The sequence below is a fragment of the Tachyglossus aculeatus genome, chromosome 7 (genome assembly GCF_015852505.1).
Source record: "Tachyglossus aculeatus isolate mTacAcu1 chromosome 7, mTacAcu1.pri, whole genome shotgun sequence".
Lineage (NCBI taxonomy): Eukaryota > Metazoa > Chordata > Mammalia > Monotremata > Tachyglossidae > Tachyglossus > Tachyglossus aculeatus.
In genome coordinates this window covers 16766488-16783038 of record NC_052072.1, presented here as the reverse complement: position 1 = coordinate 16783038, position 16551 = coordinate 16766488, and the positions used below count along the sequence as shown (strand labels likewise).

The 16551-nt window shown below is 49.8% G+C and overlaps 1 protein-coding gene across 1 annotated transcript; it reads right to left on the bottom strand.

The window, feature by feature from the left end:
- Positions 1–1274: 1274 nt before the first annotated feature.
- Positions 1275–13133, bottom strand: PIM1 (Pim-1 proto-oncogene, serine/threonine kinase). Its single transcript, XM_038749191.1, has 5 exons — positions 12834–13133; positions 10668–10718; positions 9672–10038; positions 4475–4651; positions 1275–2712 (listed from the first exon to the last, which is right to left on the bottom strand). Exons 1-5 carry the CDS (start codon positions 13131–13133, stop codon positions 2555–2557), a joined length of 1053 nt encoding a protein of 350 aa, XP_038605119.1. The 3' UTR covers positions 1275–2554.
- Positions 13134–16551: the final 3418 nt, after the last annotated feature.

Below are 16551 nucleotides of genomic sequence, written 5' to 3'. Positions count from 1 at the left end.
ACCTTGTAACCTCCCTAGCGCTTAGAACAGTGCTCTGCACATAGTAAGCGCTTAATAAATGCCATCATTATTATTATTATTACAGTGCCTAGCACACATTAAGCACTTAATACCACAATTATTATTATGCATCAGGTATTGTTCTAAGCACCGGGGTAGATACAAGATGCTCCAGTTGGACACAGGCCCTGTCTCCAAATGGGGCTCACACTCTTAATCCCCATTTACAGATGAGAGAACTGAGTTTTGGTTTTTTTTAATAATGGCATTTGTTAAGCACTTACTATCTGCAAAGCACTGTTCTAAACACTGGGGAGATACAAGGTGGTCACGTTGTCCCACGCGGGGCTCACAGTCGTAATCCCCATTTACAGATGGGCGAACTGAGGTTTTTTTGGTGTTTTTTGTTTTTATAATGGCATTAGTTAAGCACTTACTATGTGCAAAGCACTGTTTTAAGCACTGGGGGGATACAAGGTGATCACACTGTCCCACATGGGGCTCACAGTCTTAATCCCCATTTTACAGATGAGGTAACTGAGGCTCAGAGAAGTGACTTCCCCAAGGTCACACAGCATCTTACTGTTTTGGTCACAGATTTCCAAACAGAATTCCCTGTCCACTACCCCATTAATAATAATGATAGCATTTGTTAAGCGCTATGTGCAAAGCACTGTTCTAAGCGCTGGGGAGGATACAAGGTGATCAGATTGTCCCACGTGGGGCTTAGTCTTCATTCCCATTTTACAGATGAGGTCACTGAGGCACAGAGAAGTAACGTGCCCAAAGTCACACAGCTGGCAATCGGCGGAGTCAGGATTTGAACCCATGACCTCCGACTCCCAAGCCTGTGCTCTTTCCATTGAGCCACGCTGCTTCTCTATCTACCAGGCCGTACTTCCCTCTGGCTTCAATAATGAACCCAGTCCTCCCAGCAGTAAGAAGGCTCAGCTCAGGTACATGGAGTTGTAGAAAGTAGTGTTTTCAACCTATGCCTCTGCCCTCTGAAATCCCCCACTGAACGCTTCGAAACTGTGGGAAAATTGAGCTCGACCTTTCTGGCTGGACACTGATTCTGTGAGCCCGCTGTTGGGAAGGGACCGTCTCTATATGTTGTCAACTTGGACTTCCCAAGCGCTTAGTACAGTGCTCTGCACGCAGTAAGCGCTCTGTGATTCTTAGGCTCGGCTTGGCTTCGGGCCTTGGGTGTCTGGGGTCAGATCTGGGCCATGGTATTTAGAAGACCTTCTGAAAGGAAACGCGCGAGTCCCAACTTAAAACAAAAAGGTTTTTATTTAAAACAGCATGTATAAAAAAAATAGGATCTTCTGAATTCCCCTGTACAGTTAAGTATTACAGTCGAGAAAAGCAGTGGGCTGCATGCCGCTCCCACGCAGCCGAACATCGGGGGAACCTGAAACGCGCCCAAAACCCTTCGACGGTTAAGCGACAGCCCTCTCCGGTCAGAGGAGTTGGACACGTGTGGGCAGGTACGAGCCGTGCCGCTCCACACGGCGCCGAGACACACAAACACGGAGCACGTGCAGCCCTGCGTGGAGTCCTGAGGTTGTGGGTGACGGGGAGAGGAAGAAAAACCAGGGCCGCAGCTGCGGAAGCATGGAGCAGGCCAGAAACCCAAATAAATAAATAAATACAAACACTAACCTCCAGGTTAGGATGCTTTAAAAAAAAAAAAAAAAAAGTAATAACTTAAAGCAAATCCAAAAAAAAAAAAAAAAACAAAACCCAGAACATTTGATGACTACCCTTTGTACACTACTTCGCCGCTGTACACAAATTTACAGTTTTGAGTTGCATTGTTTTGTGCATTTGTGAGGAGGTCTTGGCTTTGAAACAGTAAGCAACCAAAGAGGAAGCACAAATTCACGCTACGGTTTTAGTTGAGGAGGCAAATACGGGCAGGTGGTCCGCGGCCTGGCCCCTCGGCCTCTTCCACGCCGCCTTCCTTTCGGAGAATGAAAGACAAACAAAACGAACCCAGGCGACCCAGGGAGAAGCAGCAGGGACAAGAGTTCAAGTTTTTCTCCCAGCCCGGCCTGAGTCACCCCCAGAAGGCACTCAAGAGTTGAAAGAAGTGAGTGAATAAATACACAGCTATTGAAGTCAGTTTCTTTCCATGACTACGTCCACCCCCGAGAACCCCCTTCCGCAATCTGTGTTCACGTCATGGCTCTGGTCCCCTGGAAGTCGGTGCTTCAGGATTCAGCAGGTCAGGAACAACGGGGGTTCGGGGGGGAATGTGGGGGAGGAGGGATGTGGGAGTGGGGACGGCAGGCAACGCCGGCCACCCCCAGGAAGAAGGTTCACAGGGTTGAGGTCCAGGGTCTTGAGGGATTCTCTCCACAGAGCCTGGGCTTGGAATGGCGAACCTTCCCTGCTTGGGAAGTGTCGGTTTTTTGGGGGGTTTTTTGTGGAGGCGGGGCGGGGAGCGGGGGAGGATTGGCAGGCAGGGTCCGGGGAGATATCCCCCCTCCCCTCAGTGCAGCCATTAGACGGGACGGGGGCTGGGGAAGGGAGTTGGGAAAGGGAGCCGCTATTTGCTGGACACGGAAACCAGGCTGTGCAGGTGAATCTCAGCTGTCTCTTGGGGCAGGAGGGCATCTCGCATCCACGAATGGTTGAGGATGTCTTCGAAGGAGGGCCGGTCTGATGGTCTCAGCGACAAACACCACTTAATGAGGTCCTGACACTCTGCGCAATGCAAAGGAGGGATGGGATTAGTTTCGGAGCTGGGCCTGGAGGAACCCAATGCAGCCTTTCATTTTCACTCCAAGCCAGGCCACAGTTGCCCGGGGGTGGGGGGGATCACAACTGGATGGGGCTCCACTCTGGGGCACTCCCTAACACTTTGCTCCTTCCAGGTACGGTCTCACTAACCCAGTTGGAAGAGAGCACCCCGATTCCTCCACGGCGGGGGAGGGAAGGAGGCTTGCCTTACAAGATTGCCTCCTCGACTCTGACTTCGGAAATCAGAGCTCACGGCGAACGACGGAGAAAGGCCCGTTCTAGGCTGGTCTAAAACCTCCTCAAGCAGGTTGGGATGGTTTTTCGAAAGACCGCCGCTGCTCCAACGCCCTAAAACCAGTGAAACCTGGCCCGAGGTAAAGGGAAATCTAGTGGCAAGATCACGGCCTTGGGAGTCTGAGGACGTGGGTTCTAATCCCGGCTCCGCCACTTGTCTGAGCCCCTTCCTTTTTTAATGATGGCGTTTATTAAGCGCTTACTATGTGCAAAGCATTGTTCTAAGCGCTGGGGATGTTACAAGGCAATCAGGTTGTCCCACGTGGGGCTCACAGTCTCAATCCCCATTTTATAGATGAGGTAACTGAGGCACAGAGAAGTTAAGCGACTTGCCCAAAGTCACACAGCTGACAATTGGCGGAGCCGGGGCTTGAACCCATGACCTGTGACTCCAGAGCCCGTGCTCTTCTCCACTGAGCCACGCTGCTTCCTTCCTCACCCCCTCGTCCCCCTCTCCATCCCCCCCATCTTACCTCCTTCCCTTCCCCACAGCACCTGTATATATGTTTGTACATATTTATTACTCTATTTATCTTACTTGTACATATCTATTCTATTTATTTTATTTTGTTAGTATGTTTGGTTTTGTTCTCTCTCTCCCCCTTCTAGGCTGTGAGCCCGCTGTTGGGTAGGGACTGTCTCTATGTGTTGCCGACTTGTACTTCCCAAGCGCTTAATACAGTGCCCTGCACACAGTAAGCGCTCAATAAATATGATTGATTGATTGTCTGCTGTGTGGCCCTGATCAAGTCACTTCAGTGTGCCTCAGTTCCCTCAACTGTAAAATGGAGATTATGACTGCGAGCCCCACGTAGGACAACCTGATTACCTTGTATCCACTCCAGCGCTTAGAATAGTGTTTGGCACATAGTAAGCACTTTACCAATACCATCATTATTACTATTAAAAGGAGTACGGTGCTTTGCACACTGTAAACGCTCAGTAAATATGACCGAATGAAAAAGCAGCCCAGGCACGTGTTATCAATCAATCAATCAATCATATTTATTGAGCACTTACTATGTGCAGAGCACTGTACTAAGCGCTTGGGAAGTACAAATTGCCAACATATAGAGACAGTCCCTACCCAACAGTGGGCTCACAGTCTAAAAGGGGGAGACGGAGAACAAAACCAAACATACTAACAAAATAAAATAAATAGAATAGATATGTACAAGTAAAATAGAGTAATAAATATGTACAAACATATATACATATATACAGGTGCTGTGGAGAAGGGAAGGAGGTAAGATGGGGGGGATGGAGAGGGGGACGAGGGGGAGAGGAAGGAAGGGGCTCAGTCTGGGAAGGCCTCCTGGAGGAGGTGAGCTCTCAGCAGGGCCTTGAGGGTGTTATGGGGTGTCATCCTGAACCCCACCCTCAGGATGGAAGGGAGGTTGCCCAGGTTCCCCGAGAGGCAGGCCCTTCTTACCTGCGGAGATCCTCTGCCGGAAACACACCTGGGCCCGGATGATTTCTTCATCTCGCTCAAAGGGAATGTCACCGCAGACCATGTCGTACAGCAAGACGCCCAGCGACCAGACGGCAGCCGACCGGCCATGGTACCGGTGGTACCGGATCCACTCGGGAGGGCTGTACACCCGGGTCCCTGCAGAGACCGAGAGGGAGAGCGGGCTATCGCCACAGTCCAGTACACCTGGAAGCACCAGACCGAGTTAAGGAGACCGGACACGCCGCATCCCGGCCCCGGGATCTTCGAGGTTGGGGGAGGGCGAAGAGCTCCCGGGATATATGAAAATCCCAGAGAATTGGGATTTCTGCAGAAGCAGCGTGGCTCAGTGGAAAGAGCCCGGGCTTTGGAGTCAGAGGTCACGGGTTCAAACCCCGGCTCCGCCAATCAATCAATCAATCAATCAATCGTATTTATTGAGCGCTTACTATGTGCAGAGCACTGTACTAAGCGCTTGGGAAGTACAAATTGGCAACACATAGAGACAGTCCCTACCCAACAGTGGGCTCACAGTCTAAAATCATCAGCTGTGTGACTCTGGGCAAGTCACTTCACTTCTCCGTGCCTGCCGTGTGGCCCTGATCAAGTCACTTCAGTGTGCCTCAGTTCCCTCAACTGTAAAATGGGGATTAAGACTGTGAGCCCCGCGTAGGACAACCTGATCACCTTGTATCTCCCCCCAGCACTTAGAACGGTGCTTGGCACATAGTAAGCGCTTAACAAACGCCAAAGTCATCATCATAGACCGATATCTCCACGGCATCGTTCTCTGGGAACCCAAACGAGACGCCGTGCAAAACCACTCATGAAGTTGGCCTCCACACACCCCAGGGTCTGCAAGCCCGCGGCCGCAGAACACGTCTCGTCCGCCGGCCGCGGGGTCTGGGAAATGGAGCCAGGTAAGAAGCCAGGTCTATTTTTCCGAGAGGCAGAGGGTTGCACGACCGGCCGGGGAGTGGTTCTCGTCTTGGGTACCATCCCAGTTGGCACACGGGGGGCACGGGATCATTATATCAGACACCCGCCTGGGCCCTTGCAGATGAGGCCCCCCCCAAATCCACCCCGCCACGGAGACACTGGGATAATATGAGATAATCGGTTTGGACACGGTCCCTGTCCCATGTGGGGCTACGAGGGAGAACAGGGATTCCATCCCATTTTACAGTTGATGAAACTGAGACACGCAGACATATTTACTATTCTATTTACTTTGTTAATGATGTGCATCTAGCTTTACTTCTGTTTATTCCGATGACACCTGTCCACGTGTTTAGAGAAGCAGCGTGGCTCAGTGGAAAGAGCCCGGGCTTTGGAGTCAGAGGTCGTGGGTTCGAATCCCGGCTCCACCATATGTCGGCTGTGTGACCTGGGGCAAGTCACTTAATCAATCAATCGTATTTATTGAGCGCTTACTGTGTGCAGAGCACTGGACTAAGCGCTTGGGAAGTACAACTTAACTTCTCGGAGCTTCAGTTAACTCATCTGTAAAATGGGGATGATGACTGTAAGCCCCACACGGGACAACCTGATCACCTTGTATCCCCCCAGCACTTAGAACAGTGCTTTGCACATAGTAAATGCTTAACAAATGCCATCATTATTATTATTATTATGTTTTGTCGTCTGTCTCCCTCTTCCAGACTGTGAGCCCATTGTTGGGTAGGGACCGTCTCTCTATGTTGCCGACTTGTACTTCCCAAGTGCTTAGTACAGTGCTCTGCACACAGTAAGCACTCAATAAATACAATTGAATGAATGAATGAAATGACACCCACGCCCACACACCCTGTCAGCTATGTTTTAGAGAAGCAGCGTGGCTCGGTGGAAAGAGCCCGGGCTTTGGCGTCAGAGGTCATGGGTTCAAATCCCAGCTCCGCCAACTATCAGCTGTGTGACTTTGGGCAAGTCACTTCACTTCTCTGGGCCTCAGTTCCCTCATCTGGAAAATGGGGATGAAGACTGTGAGGCCCCTGTGGGACAACCTGATCACCTTGTAACCTCCCCAGCGCTTAGAACAGTGCTTTGCACATAGTAAGCGCTTAATAAATGCCATCATCATTATTATTATTGTTGGACTGAAGTATCCGCTCTCCGCCTGAGAGCCCCCTGTGGGACAACCTGATCACCTTGTAACCTCCCCAGCACTTAGAACGATGCTTTGCACATAGTAAGCGCTTAATAAATGCCATTATTATTATTATTATTGTTCGACTGAAGTATCCGCTCTCCCCCTGAGAGCCCCCTGTGGGACAACCTGATCACCTTGTAACCTCCCCAGAGCATAGAACGGTGCTTTGCACATAGTAAGCGCTTAATAAATGCCATTATTATTATTATTATTATTATTACTATTATTGGACTGAAGTATCCGCTCTCCCCGAGGGACAACCTGATCCCCTTGTAACCTCCCCAGCGCTTAGAACGGTGCTTTGCACAGAGTAAGTGCTTAATAAATGCCATCATCATTATTATTATTGCTGGACTGAAGTCTCCGCTCTCCCCCTGAGGGAAAACCTGATCACCTTGTAACCTCCCCAGCGCTTAGAACGGTGCTTTGCGCAGAGTAAGCGCTTAATAAATGCCATCATCATTATTATTATTGTTGGACTGAAGTATCCGCTCTCCCCCTGAGGGACAACCTGATCACCTTGTAACCTCTCCAGCACTTAGAACGGTGCTTTGTACATAGTAAGTGCTTAATAAATGCCATCATTATAATTATTATTATTATTGTTGGACTGAAGTATCCACTCTCCCCCTGAGAGTCCCCTGTGGGACAACCTGATCACCTTGTAACCTCCCCAGCGCTTAGAACGGTGCTTTGCACATAGTAAGCACTTAATACATATCATTATTATTATTATTGTAAGCGCTTAATAAATGCCATCATCATCATTATTATTATTGTTGGACTGAAGTATCCACTCTCCCCCTGAGAGTCCCCTGTGGGACAACCTGATCACCTTGTAACCTCCCCAGCGCTTAGAACGGTGCTTTGCACATAGTAAGCACTTAATACATATCATTATTATTATTATTGTGAGTAAGCGCTTAATAAATGCCATCATCATCATTATTATTATTGTTGGACTGAAGTATCCACTCTCCCCCTGAGAGCCCCCTGTGGGACAACCTGATCACCTTGTAACCTCCCCAGCGCTTAGAACAGTGTTTTGCACATAGTAAGTGCTTAATACATATTATTATTATTATTATTATTATTGTAAGTAAGCGCTTAATAAATGCCATCATCATCATTATTATTATTGTTGGACTGAAGTATCCGCTCTCCCCCCGAGAGCCCCCTGTGGGACAACCTGATCACCTTGTAACCTCCCCAGCGCTTAGAACGGTGCTTTGCACATAGTAAGCGCTTAATACATATCATTATTATTATTATTATTGTGAATAAGCGCTTAATAAATGCCATCATCATCATTATTATTATTGTTGGACTGAAGTATCCGCTCTCCCCCCGAGAGGCCCCTGTGGGACAACCTGATCACCTTGTAACCTCCCCAGCGCTTAGAACGGTGCTTTGCACAGAGTAAGCGCTTAATACATGCCATCATCGTTATTTTTATTATTGTTGGACTGAAGTATCCGCTCTCCCCCTGAGGCAGGAAGAGGAGAGGCTGAGGTCAGAGCTGTTGGGCTGGTTTCAGGCCACGTGACTGTTGTTTACAAACTTTGGGTTGTAAAAAAATCCCCCTTTGCCCGCCAGGGGGCAGCAGACCCTCGGAAATTCCGGAAATAATAATAATTAATAATAAAAATAATAATAATAATGGCATTTGTTAAGCGCATTATAATAATAATAATAATGACATTTCTTAAGCGCTTACTATGTGAAAAAGCACTGTTCTAAGCGCCGGGGAGGTTACAAGGTGATCAGGTTGTCCCACGGGGGGCTCGCAGTTTTAGTCCCCATTTTCCAGCTGAGGGAACTGAGGCGCAGAGAAGTGACTCGCCCAAAGTCACACGGCTGATGGCGCCGGGATTTGAACCCACGACCTCTGCCTCCAAAGCCCAGGCTCTTTCCACTGAGCCACGCTGCCTTTTTAGACTGTGAGCCCACTGTTGGGTAGGGACTGTCTCTATATGTTGCCAATTTGTACTTCCCAAGTGCTTAGTACAGTGCTCTGAACATAGTAAGCGCTCAATAAATACGATTGATGATGATGATGATGATCTGGAAATGGCCAGGGGTGGGACTCCAGCCCCCCTCCTTAACCGTTGCACATTACAGATAGATTTGAAATAAAACGTGGCCCAGCCCCAATCCTCCTCCAAAGAAAGGACAGAGGGAAAACCAAGCCGCGGAGGAGAAGGCAGGGCAGGGGTGAGAGGAGCCCGCGTGAGCAAAAATTTTTTAAAAAAGGCCGGCCCGCCCCCAGCTTCTTTGATCAGAGGCAAATCGTTCCTTCCTCGGCAGGAAGGCCGGTTGGAAACCCCGCCCTGCTCTGTGGAAAATGCAATGTTCAGGAGGGCTCCCATTTCACAACATTCATTCCGTGACGAAAAACAACTTTCCGGCGAGATGAATAATTTAGTGAGAGGCTAGAGACAACGGTCTCTCCTCCTGACCCTCCCCTCCTCTCTGCTGGGCATTCATTCATTCATATTTACTGAGCGCTTACTGTGTGCAGAGCACTGGACTAAGCGCTTGGGAAGTCCAAGTTGGCAACATAGAGAGACGGTCCCTACCCAACAGTGGGCTCACAGTCTAGAAGGCCCCATCAGGCCTGTTTTCCTTTTCTCTTCCCAAACCATGAGGCCTCCTCTTCCCCCAGCTGGGTAAAATAAAAATTGAAACCGAGCCCCTTCCCCTGCATCTTAGGGAGGGCAGCGTGGCTCAGTGGGAAGAGCCCGGGCTTTGGAGTCAGTGGTCCTGGGTTCAAATCCCGGCTCTGCCAATTGTCAGCTGGGTGACTTCAGTTCCCTCATCTGGAAAATGGGGATTAAGACCGTGGGCCCCCCGTGGGACAACCTGATCACCTTGTAACCTCCCCGGCGCTTAGAACGGTGCTTTGCACACAGTAAGTGCTTAATAAATGCTATTATTATTATTATTATACACCTGCTGATGCAAAAAAAACCCACCACGACTCCGGGCGAGGGCCGGGGAAAATCAGCCGGCCCTAAGCTTTGGACTCACCATCAAAGTCAGTGTACACAGTGTCCTTGAGGAGGGCCCCGGAACCAAAGTCAATCAGCTTGAGCTCCCCGCTTTGGAGGTCGATGAGGATATTCTCATCCTTGATGTCCCGGTGGAGGACCCCGCAGCTGTGGCAGTGCCGCACGGCCTCCAGGACCTGGCAGAAGAAGCTCCGTGCCAACTCCTCGGGCAAGGCCCCCCGCTCGGTGATGAAGTCGAACAGATCCTGCACGGGATCCGGGCGCTCCAGGATCAGGATGAAGCTGTCCGACCGCTCGTACCAGTCCAGCAGCCGGATGACGCCCTGGAAGCCCGAGCCCACCTTCTTCAGGAGGATGATTTCCATGGGCACGCGGCTCCCGTTGGGCTGCGGGAAAAGGGGGAGAGAAGGGGAATCCGCCGTCAACGGGATGGGAAAGGACGGGGGCAATGGGGGCGAGCACTGGAGGAGCAGCGTGGCTCAGTGGAAAAGAGCCCAGGCTTTGGGGTCGGAGGTCAGGGGTTCAAATCCCGGCTCTGCCACTTCATCATCATCATCAATCGTATTTATTGAGCGCTTACTGTGTGCAGAGCACTGTACTAAGCGCTTGGGAAGTACAAGTTGGCAACATATAGAGACAGCCCCTACCCAACAGTGGGCTCACAGTTTAAAAGGGGGAGACAGAGAACAAAACCAAACATACTAACAAAATAAAATAGGATAGACATGTACAAGTAAAATAAATAAATAAATAGAGTAATAAATATGTACAGACATATATACATATATACAGGTGCTGTGGGGAAGGGAAGGAGGTAAGATGGGGGGATGGAGAGCTGGGTGACTTTGGGCAAGTCACTTCACTTCTCTGGGCCTCAGTTACCTCAGCTGCAAAATGGGGATTAAGACTGTGACCTTGTAACCTCCCCAGCGCTTAGAACAGTGCTTCGCACAGAGCAAGCGCTTAATAAATGCCATTATTATTATCTCTCCGCGACCCCAACCCCTGGACTTACCAGCTCGCCCCAGTCGGAGATCCGGGAGCGGCCCACATGCTTGATGGCAACCTGCAAGTAACAATAACGATGGCACTCGTTAGGCGCTCACTAGGTGCACTGTTCTAAGCAAACCCCGGGGGAACCGGGTCAGGCTCCGGTCCAAAACGGGGAGGAGAAGGAGGAGGAGCCCCCCGCATTCATTCATTCGTTCATTCAATCGTATTTACTGAGCCCTTAATGTGTGCAGAGCACTGTACTAATCGCTTGGGAAGTACAAGTTGGCAACATAGAGAGCCCAACAGTGGGCTCACAGTCTAGAAGGGGGAGACAGAGAACAAAACAAAACATATTAACAAAATAAAATAAGTAGAATAAATATGCACAAATAAAATAGAGTAATAAATTCGTACAAACATATATACATATATACAGGTGCTGTGGGGAGGGAAATGAGGTAAAGACGGGGGGAGGGGGATGGGGAGGGACCCTTGTAAGCGCTAAATGCTACGACTTAATGAGAAGTAGCGTGGCTCACTGGAAAGAGCCCGGGCTTTGGAGTCAGAGGTCATGGGTTCAAATCCCGGCTCCGCCACTTAGCTGTGTGACTTTGGGCAAGTCACTTCACTTCTCTGAGCCTCAGTTCCCTCATCTGTAAAATGGGGATTAAGACTGTGAGCCCCCCGTGGGACAACCTGATCACCTTGTAAACTCCCCAGCGCTTAGAAGAGTAAGCGCTTAATAAATGCCATTATTATTATTATTCTCAGGGCCTCAGTTACTCCTCTGTAAAACGGGGATGAAGGCGGTGAGCCCCCCGTGGGACAACCTGATCACCTTGCAACCTCCCCGGCGCTTAGAACAGTGCTTTGCACATAGTAAGCGCTTAATAAATGCCATCATTATTATTATTATTATTCTCTGGGCCTCAGTTACTCCTCTGTAAAACGGGGATGAAGGAGGTGAGCCCCGCGTGGGACAACCTGATCACCTTGCAACCTCCCCGGCGCTTCTAGACTGTGAGCCCGCTGTTGGGTCGGGACCGTCTCTCTATGTTGCCAACTTGTCCTTCCCAAGCGCTTAGTCCAGCGCTCCGCACACAGTAAGCGCTCCATAAATCCGACTGATTGATTGTCCTTTCCAAGCGCTTAGGCCAGCGCTCCGCACACAGTAACTGCTCCCTAAATGCGACTGATTGACGGCTTGATGGGAAGCGCTTACTAAATGCTTTTATCAATCAATCAATCGTATTTATCGAGCGCTTCCTACGTGCAGAGCACCGTACTAAGCGCTTGGGAAGTACAAATTGGTAACATATAGACTGTGTGCCCACTGTTGGGTAGGGACTGTCTCTATGTGTTGCCGACTTGGACTTCCCACTTTTATCAATCAATCAATCAATCAATCGTATTTATTGAGCGCTTACTATGTGCAGAGCACCGTACTAAGCGCTTGGGAAGTACAAATTGGTAACATATAGACTGCGAGCCCACTGTTGGGTAGGGGCTGTCTCTATGTGTTGCCGACTTGGCCTTCCCAAGCGCTCAGTACGGTGTTCTGCACCTAGTAAGCGCTCGATAAATGCGACTGATGATGATGAAGAAGCAGTGTGGCTCCGTGGGAAAGCGCACGGGCTTTGGAGTTAGAGGTCACGGGTTCAAATCCCGGCTCCGCCAATTAGCTGTGTGACTTTGGGCAAGTCACTTCACTTCTCTGGGCCTCAGTGACCTCATCTGTCAAATGGGGGTGAAGACCGTGAGCCCCCGCGTGGGCCAACCTGATCATCTTGTAACCTCCCCAGCGCTTAGAACAGTGCTTTGCACGTAGTAAGCGCTTAATAAATGCCATTATTATGATGATGATGATGATGATGCTGGGGCTTAAGGGCAACGTACAGAAGCAGCGTGGCTCAGTGGAAAGAGCATGGGCTTTGGAGTCAGAGGTCATGGGTTTGAATCCCGGCTCTGCCACTTGTCAGCTGTGGGGCCTTGGGCAAGCCACTTAACTTCTCTGTGCCTCAGTTCCCTCATCTGTAAAATGAGATTAAGACTGTGAGCCCCACGTGGGACAACCTGATCACCTTGTATCCCCCAGCGCTTAGAACAGTGCTTTGCACAGAGTAAGCGCTTAATAAATGCCATTATAATAATAATAATAATAATGATAAGGGGAAGGGGGGGAACTCACCGGGGCCCCGTCGGCCAGGCGGGTCCCGGAGTAGACGGAGCCGAAGCCGCCGCTGCCCAGCAACGGGCCCACTTGGTACAGCTTGTCCAGGGGCTCCTTGTCCTTGCCCTGGGGGTGGGCGGCCAGCAGGTCCAGGGCGGCCCGGACCCCCAGCACCCGGGCGGGCCGGAGGGGCGGGGGGCAGGGCCCCGGGCTGCCGTCGAGGTCCCCGGGTTCCCCGGGGGGAGGCTTGCTGGGGTGCAGCTCCCCGCCGGGCCCGGAGCACAGCTGAGCCAGGGAGTTGATCTTGGACAGCAGCATCGCGCCGCCGGGGCCGGGGCGGGAGGGGGGCGGCGGCGGCGGCGGCGGCGGCGGCGGCGGCGGCGGGGATGGCGGTTGTTAGGGCGACGGTGCCCGTTGTTAGGACGACGGCCGTCTCCGGGCCGCCGGGCCCGCCGCGCCGCCTGGACCCCGGGGGGCGGGGCCGCCGCTAGGGGGCGGGGCCGACGCGGACACCCGGGGGGGCGGGGCCCTAAAGGGGGCGGGGCCCGGACGCGCCCTCGCCCCGGGCGGTCACGTGACCCCCGGCCAATCGGCGGGCGCCGCGGGGGGCGGAGGGGGGGGGGGAGGGCGCCTCGACGTGGCGGGAAGGAAAAGGCGCCAAAGCTGAGGAGGCGGGCGGCCTCGCCCTCCGCCTCCCGGCCCAAACAATAACACGGCCCTCGCGCTCGCGTGCAGGGTCACCTGTATACATCTTTATCACTCTATCTTGTACAGATCTATTCTACTTATTCACCTGGATAGATGTTTGGACATATTTATCTTACTTGTACACATTTATTCTAGTTATTCACCTGGATAGATGTTGCGGCCTCGCCCTCCGCCTCCCAACCCAAACGATAACACGGCCCTCACGCTCGCGTGCAGGGTCACCTGTATACATCTTTATCACTCTATCTTGTACAGATCTATTCTACTTATTCACCTGGATAGATGTTTGTACATGTTTATCTTACTTGTACACATTTATTCTACTTATTCACCTGGATAGATGTATAGATGTTGCGGCCTCGCCCTCCACCTCCCAGCCCAAACAATAACACGGCCCTCATGCTCACGTGCAGAGTCACCTGTGTACATCTTTGTACATATTTATCACTCTATCTTGCACGGATCTATCCCGTTTATTCACCTGGATAGATGTTTGGACATATTTATTTATCTTGTACACGTGCATTCTAGTTATTCACCTGGATAGATGTTGCAGCCTCGCCCTCCGCCTCCCAACCCAAACAATAACACGGCCCTCACGCTTGCATGCAGGGTCACCTGTATACATCTTTATCACTCTATCTTGTACAGATCTATTCTACTTATTCACCTGGATAGATGTTTGTACATATTTATCTTACTTGTACACATTTATTCTAGTTATTCACCTGGATAGATGTTGCGGCCTCGCCCTCCACCTCCCAACCCAAACGATAACACGGCCTTTGCGCTCGCGTGCAGAGTCACCTGTATACATCTTTGTACATATTTATCACTCTGTCTTGCACAGATCTATCCTGTTTATTCACCTGGATAGATGTTTGTACATATTTATTTATCTTGTACACATTTATTCTAGTTATTCACCTGGATAGATGTTGCGGCCTCGCCCTCCGCCTCCCAACCCAAACAATAACACGGCCCTCACGCTCGCATGCAGGGTCACCTGTATATGTCTTTATCACTCTATCTTGTACAGATCTATCCTGTTTATTCACCTGGATAGATGTTTGTACATATTTATTTATCTTGTACACATTTATTCTAGTTATTCACCTGTATAGATGTATAGATGTTGCGGCCTCGCCCTCCGCCTCCCAACCCAAACGATAACACGGCCCTCGCGCTCGCGTGCAGAGTCACCTGTATACATCTTTGTACATATTTATCACTCTGTCTTGTACAGATCTATCCTGTTTATTCACCTGGATAGATGTTTGTACATATTTATTTATCTTACTTGTACACATTTATTCTAGTTATTCACCTGGATAGATGTTGCGGCCTCGCCCTCCGCCTCCCAACCCAAACAATAACACGGCCCTCGCGCTCGCGTGTAGGGTCACCAGTATACATCTTTGTACATATTTATCACCCTATCTTGTACAGATCTATTCTACTTATTCACCTGGATAGATGTTTGTACATATTTATTTATCTTGTACACGTTTATTCTAGTTATTCACCTGGATAGATGTATAGATGTTGCGGCCTCGCCCTCCGCCTCCCAACCCAAACAATAACACGGCCCTCGCGCTCACGTGCAGGGTCACCAGTATACATCTTTGTACATATTTATCACTCTATCTTGTACGGATCTATCCTGTTTATTCACCTGGATAGATGTTTGTACATATTTATTTATCTTACTTGTACACATTTATTCTAGTTATTCACCTGGATAGATGTATAGATGTTGCGGCCTCGCCCTCCGCCTCCCAACCCAAACAATAACACGGCCCTCGCGCTCGCGTGCAGGGTCACCTGTATACATCTTTATCACTCTATCTTGTACAGATCTATCCTGTTTATTCACCTGGATAGATGTTTGGACATATTTATCTTACTTGTACACATTTATTCTAGTTATTCACCTGGATAGATGTTGCGGCCTCGCCCTCCGCCTCCCAACCCAAACGATAACACGGCCCTCGCGCTCGCATGCAGAGTCACCTGTATACATCTTTGTACATATTTGTCACTCTATCTTGTACAGATCTATTCTACTTATTCACCTGGATAGATGTTTGTACATATTTATCTTACTTGTACACATTTATTCTAGTTATTCACCTGTCTAGATGTATAGATGTTGCGGCCTCGCCCTCCGCCTCCCAGCCAAAACAATAACACGGCCCTCGCGCTCGCGTGCAGGGTCACCTGTATACATCTTTATCACTCTATCTTGTACAGATCTATTCTACTTATTCACCTGGATAGATGTTTGGACATATTTATCTTACTTGTACACATTTATTCTAGTTATTCACCTGGATAGATGTTGCGGCCTCGCCCTCCGCCTCCCAACCCAAACGATAACACGGCCCTCGCGCTCGCATGCAGAGTCACCTGTATACATCTTTGTACATATTTGTCACTCTATCTTGTACAGATCTATTCTACTTATTCACCTGGATAGATGTTTGTACATATTTATCTTACTTGTACACATTTATTCTAGTTATTCACCTGTCTAGATGTATAGATGTTGCGGCCTCGCCCTCCGCCTCCCAGCCAAAACAATAACACGGCCCTCGCGCTCGCGTGCAGGGTCACCTGTATACATCTTTATCACTCTATCTTGTACAGATCTATTCTACTTATTCACCTGGATAGATGTTTGGACATATTTATCTTACTTGTACACATTTATTCTAGTTATTCACCTGGATAGATGTTGCGGCCTCGCCCTCCGCCTCCCAACCCAAACAGTAACACGGCCCTCACGCTCGCGTGCAGGGTCACCTGTATACATCTTTATCACTCTATCTTGTACAGATCTATTCTACTTATTCACCTGGATAGATGTTTGTACATATTTATCTTACTTGTACACATTTATTCTAGTTATTCACCTGGATAGATGTTGCGGCCTCGCCCTCCACCTCCCAACCCAAACGATAACACGGCCCTTGCGCTCGCGTGCAGAGTCACCTGTATACATCTTTGTACATATTTATCACTCTGT

Bases quoted from the DNA above. Each gene is read 5' to 3' on its own strand.
- PIM1 (XM_038749191.1), bottom strand. From the start codon at position 13,133: ATGCTGCTGTCCAAGATCAACTCCCTGGCTCAGCTGTGCTCCGGGCCC. The intron at 10,039-10,667 runs GTAAGTCCAGGG...CTTTTCCCGCAG, and splicing joins TCTCCGACTGGGGCGAGCTG to CCCAACGGGAGCCGCGTGCC. The intron at 4,652-9,671 runs GTGAGTCCAAAG...CGGTCTCTGCAG, and splicing joins TGTGTACACTGACTTTGATG to GGACCCGGGTGTACAGCCCT.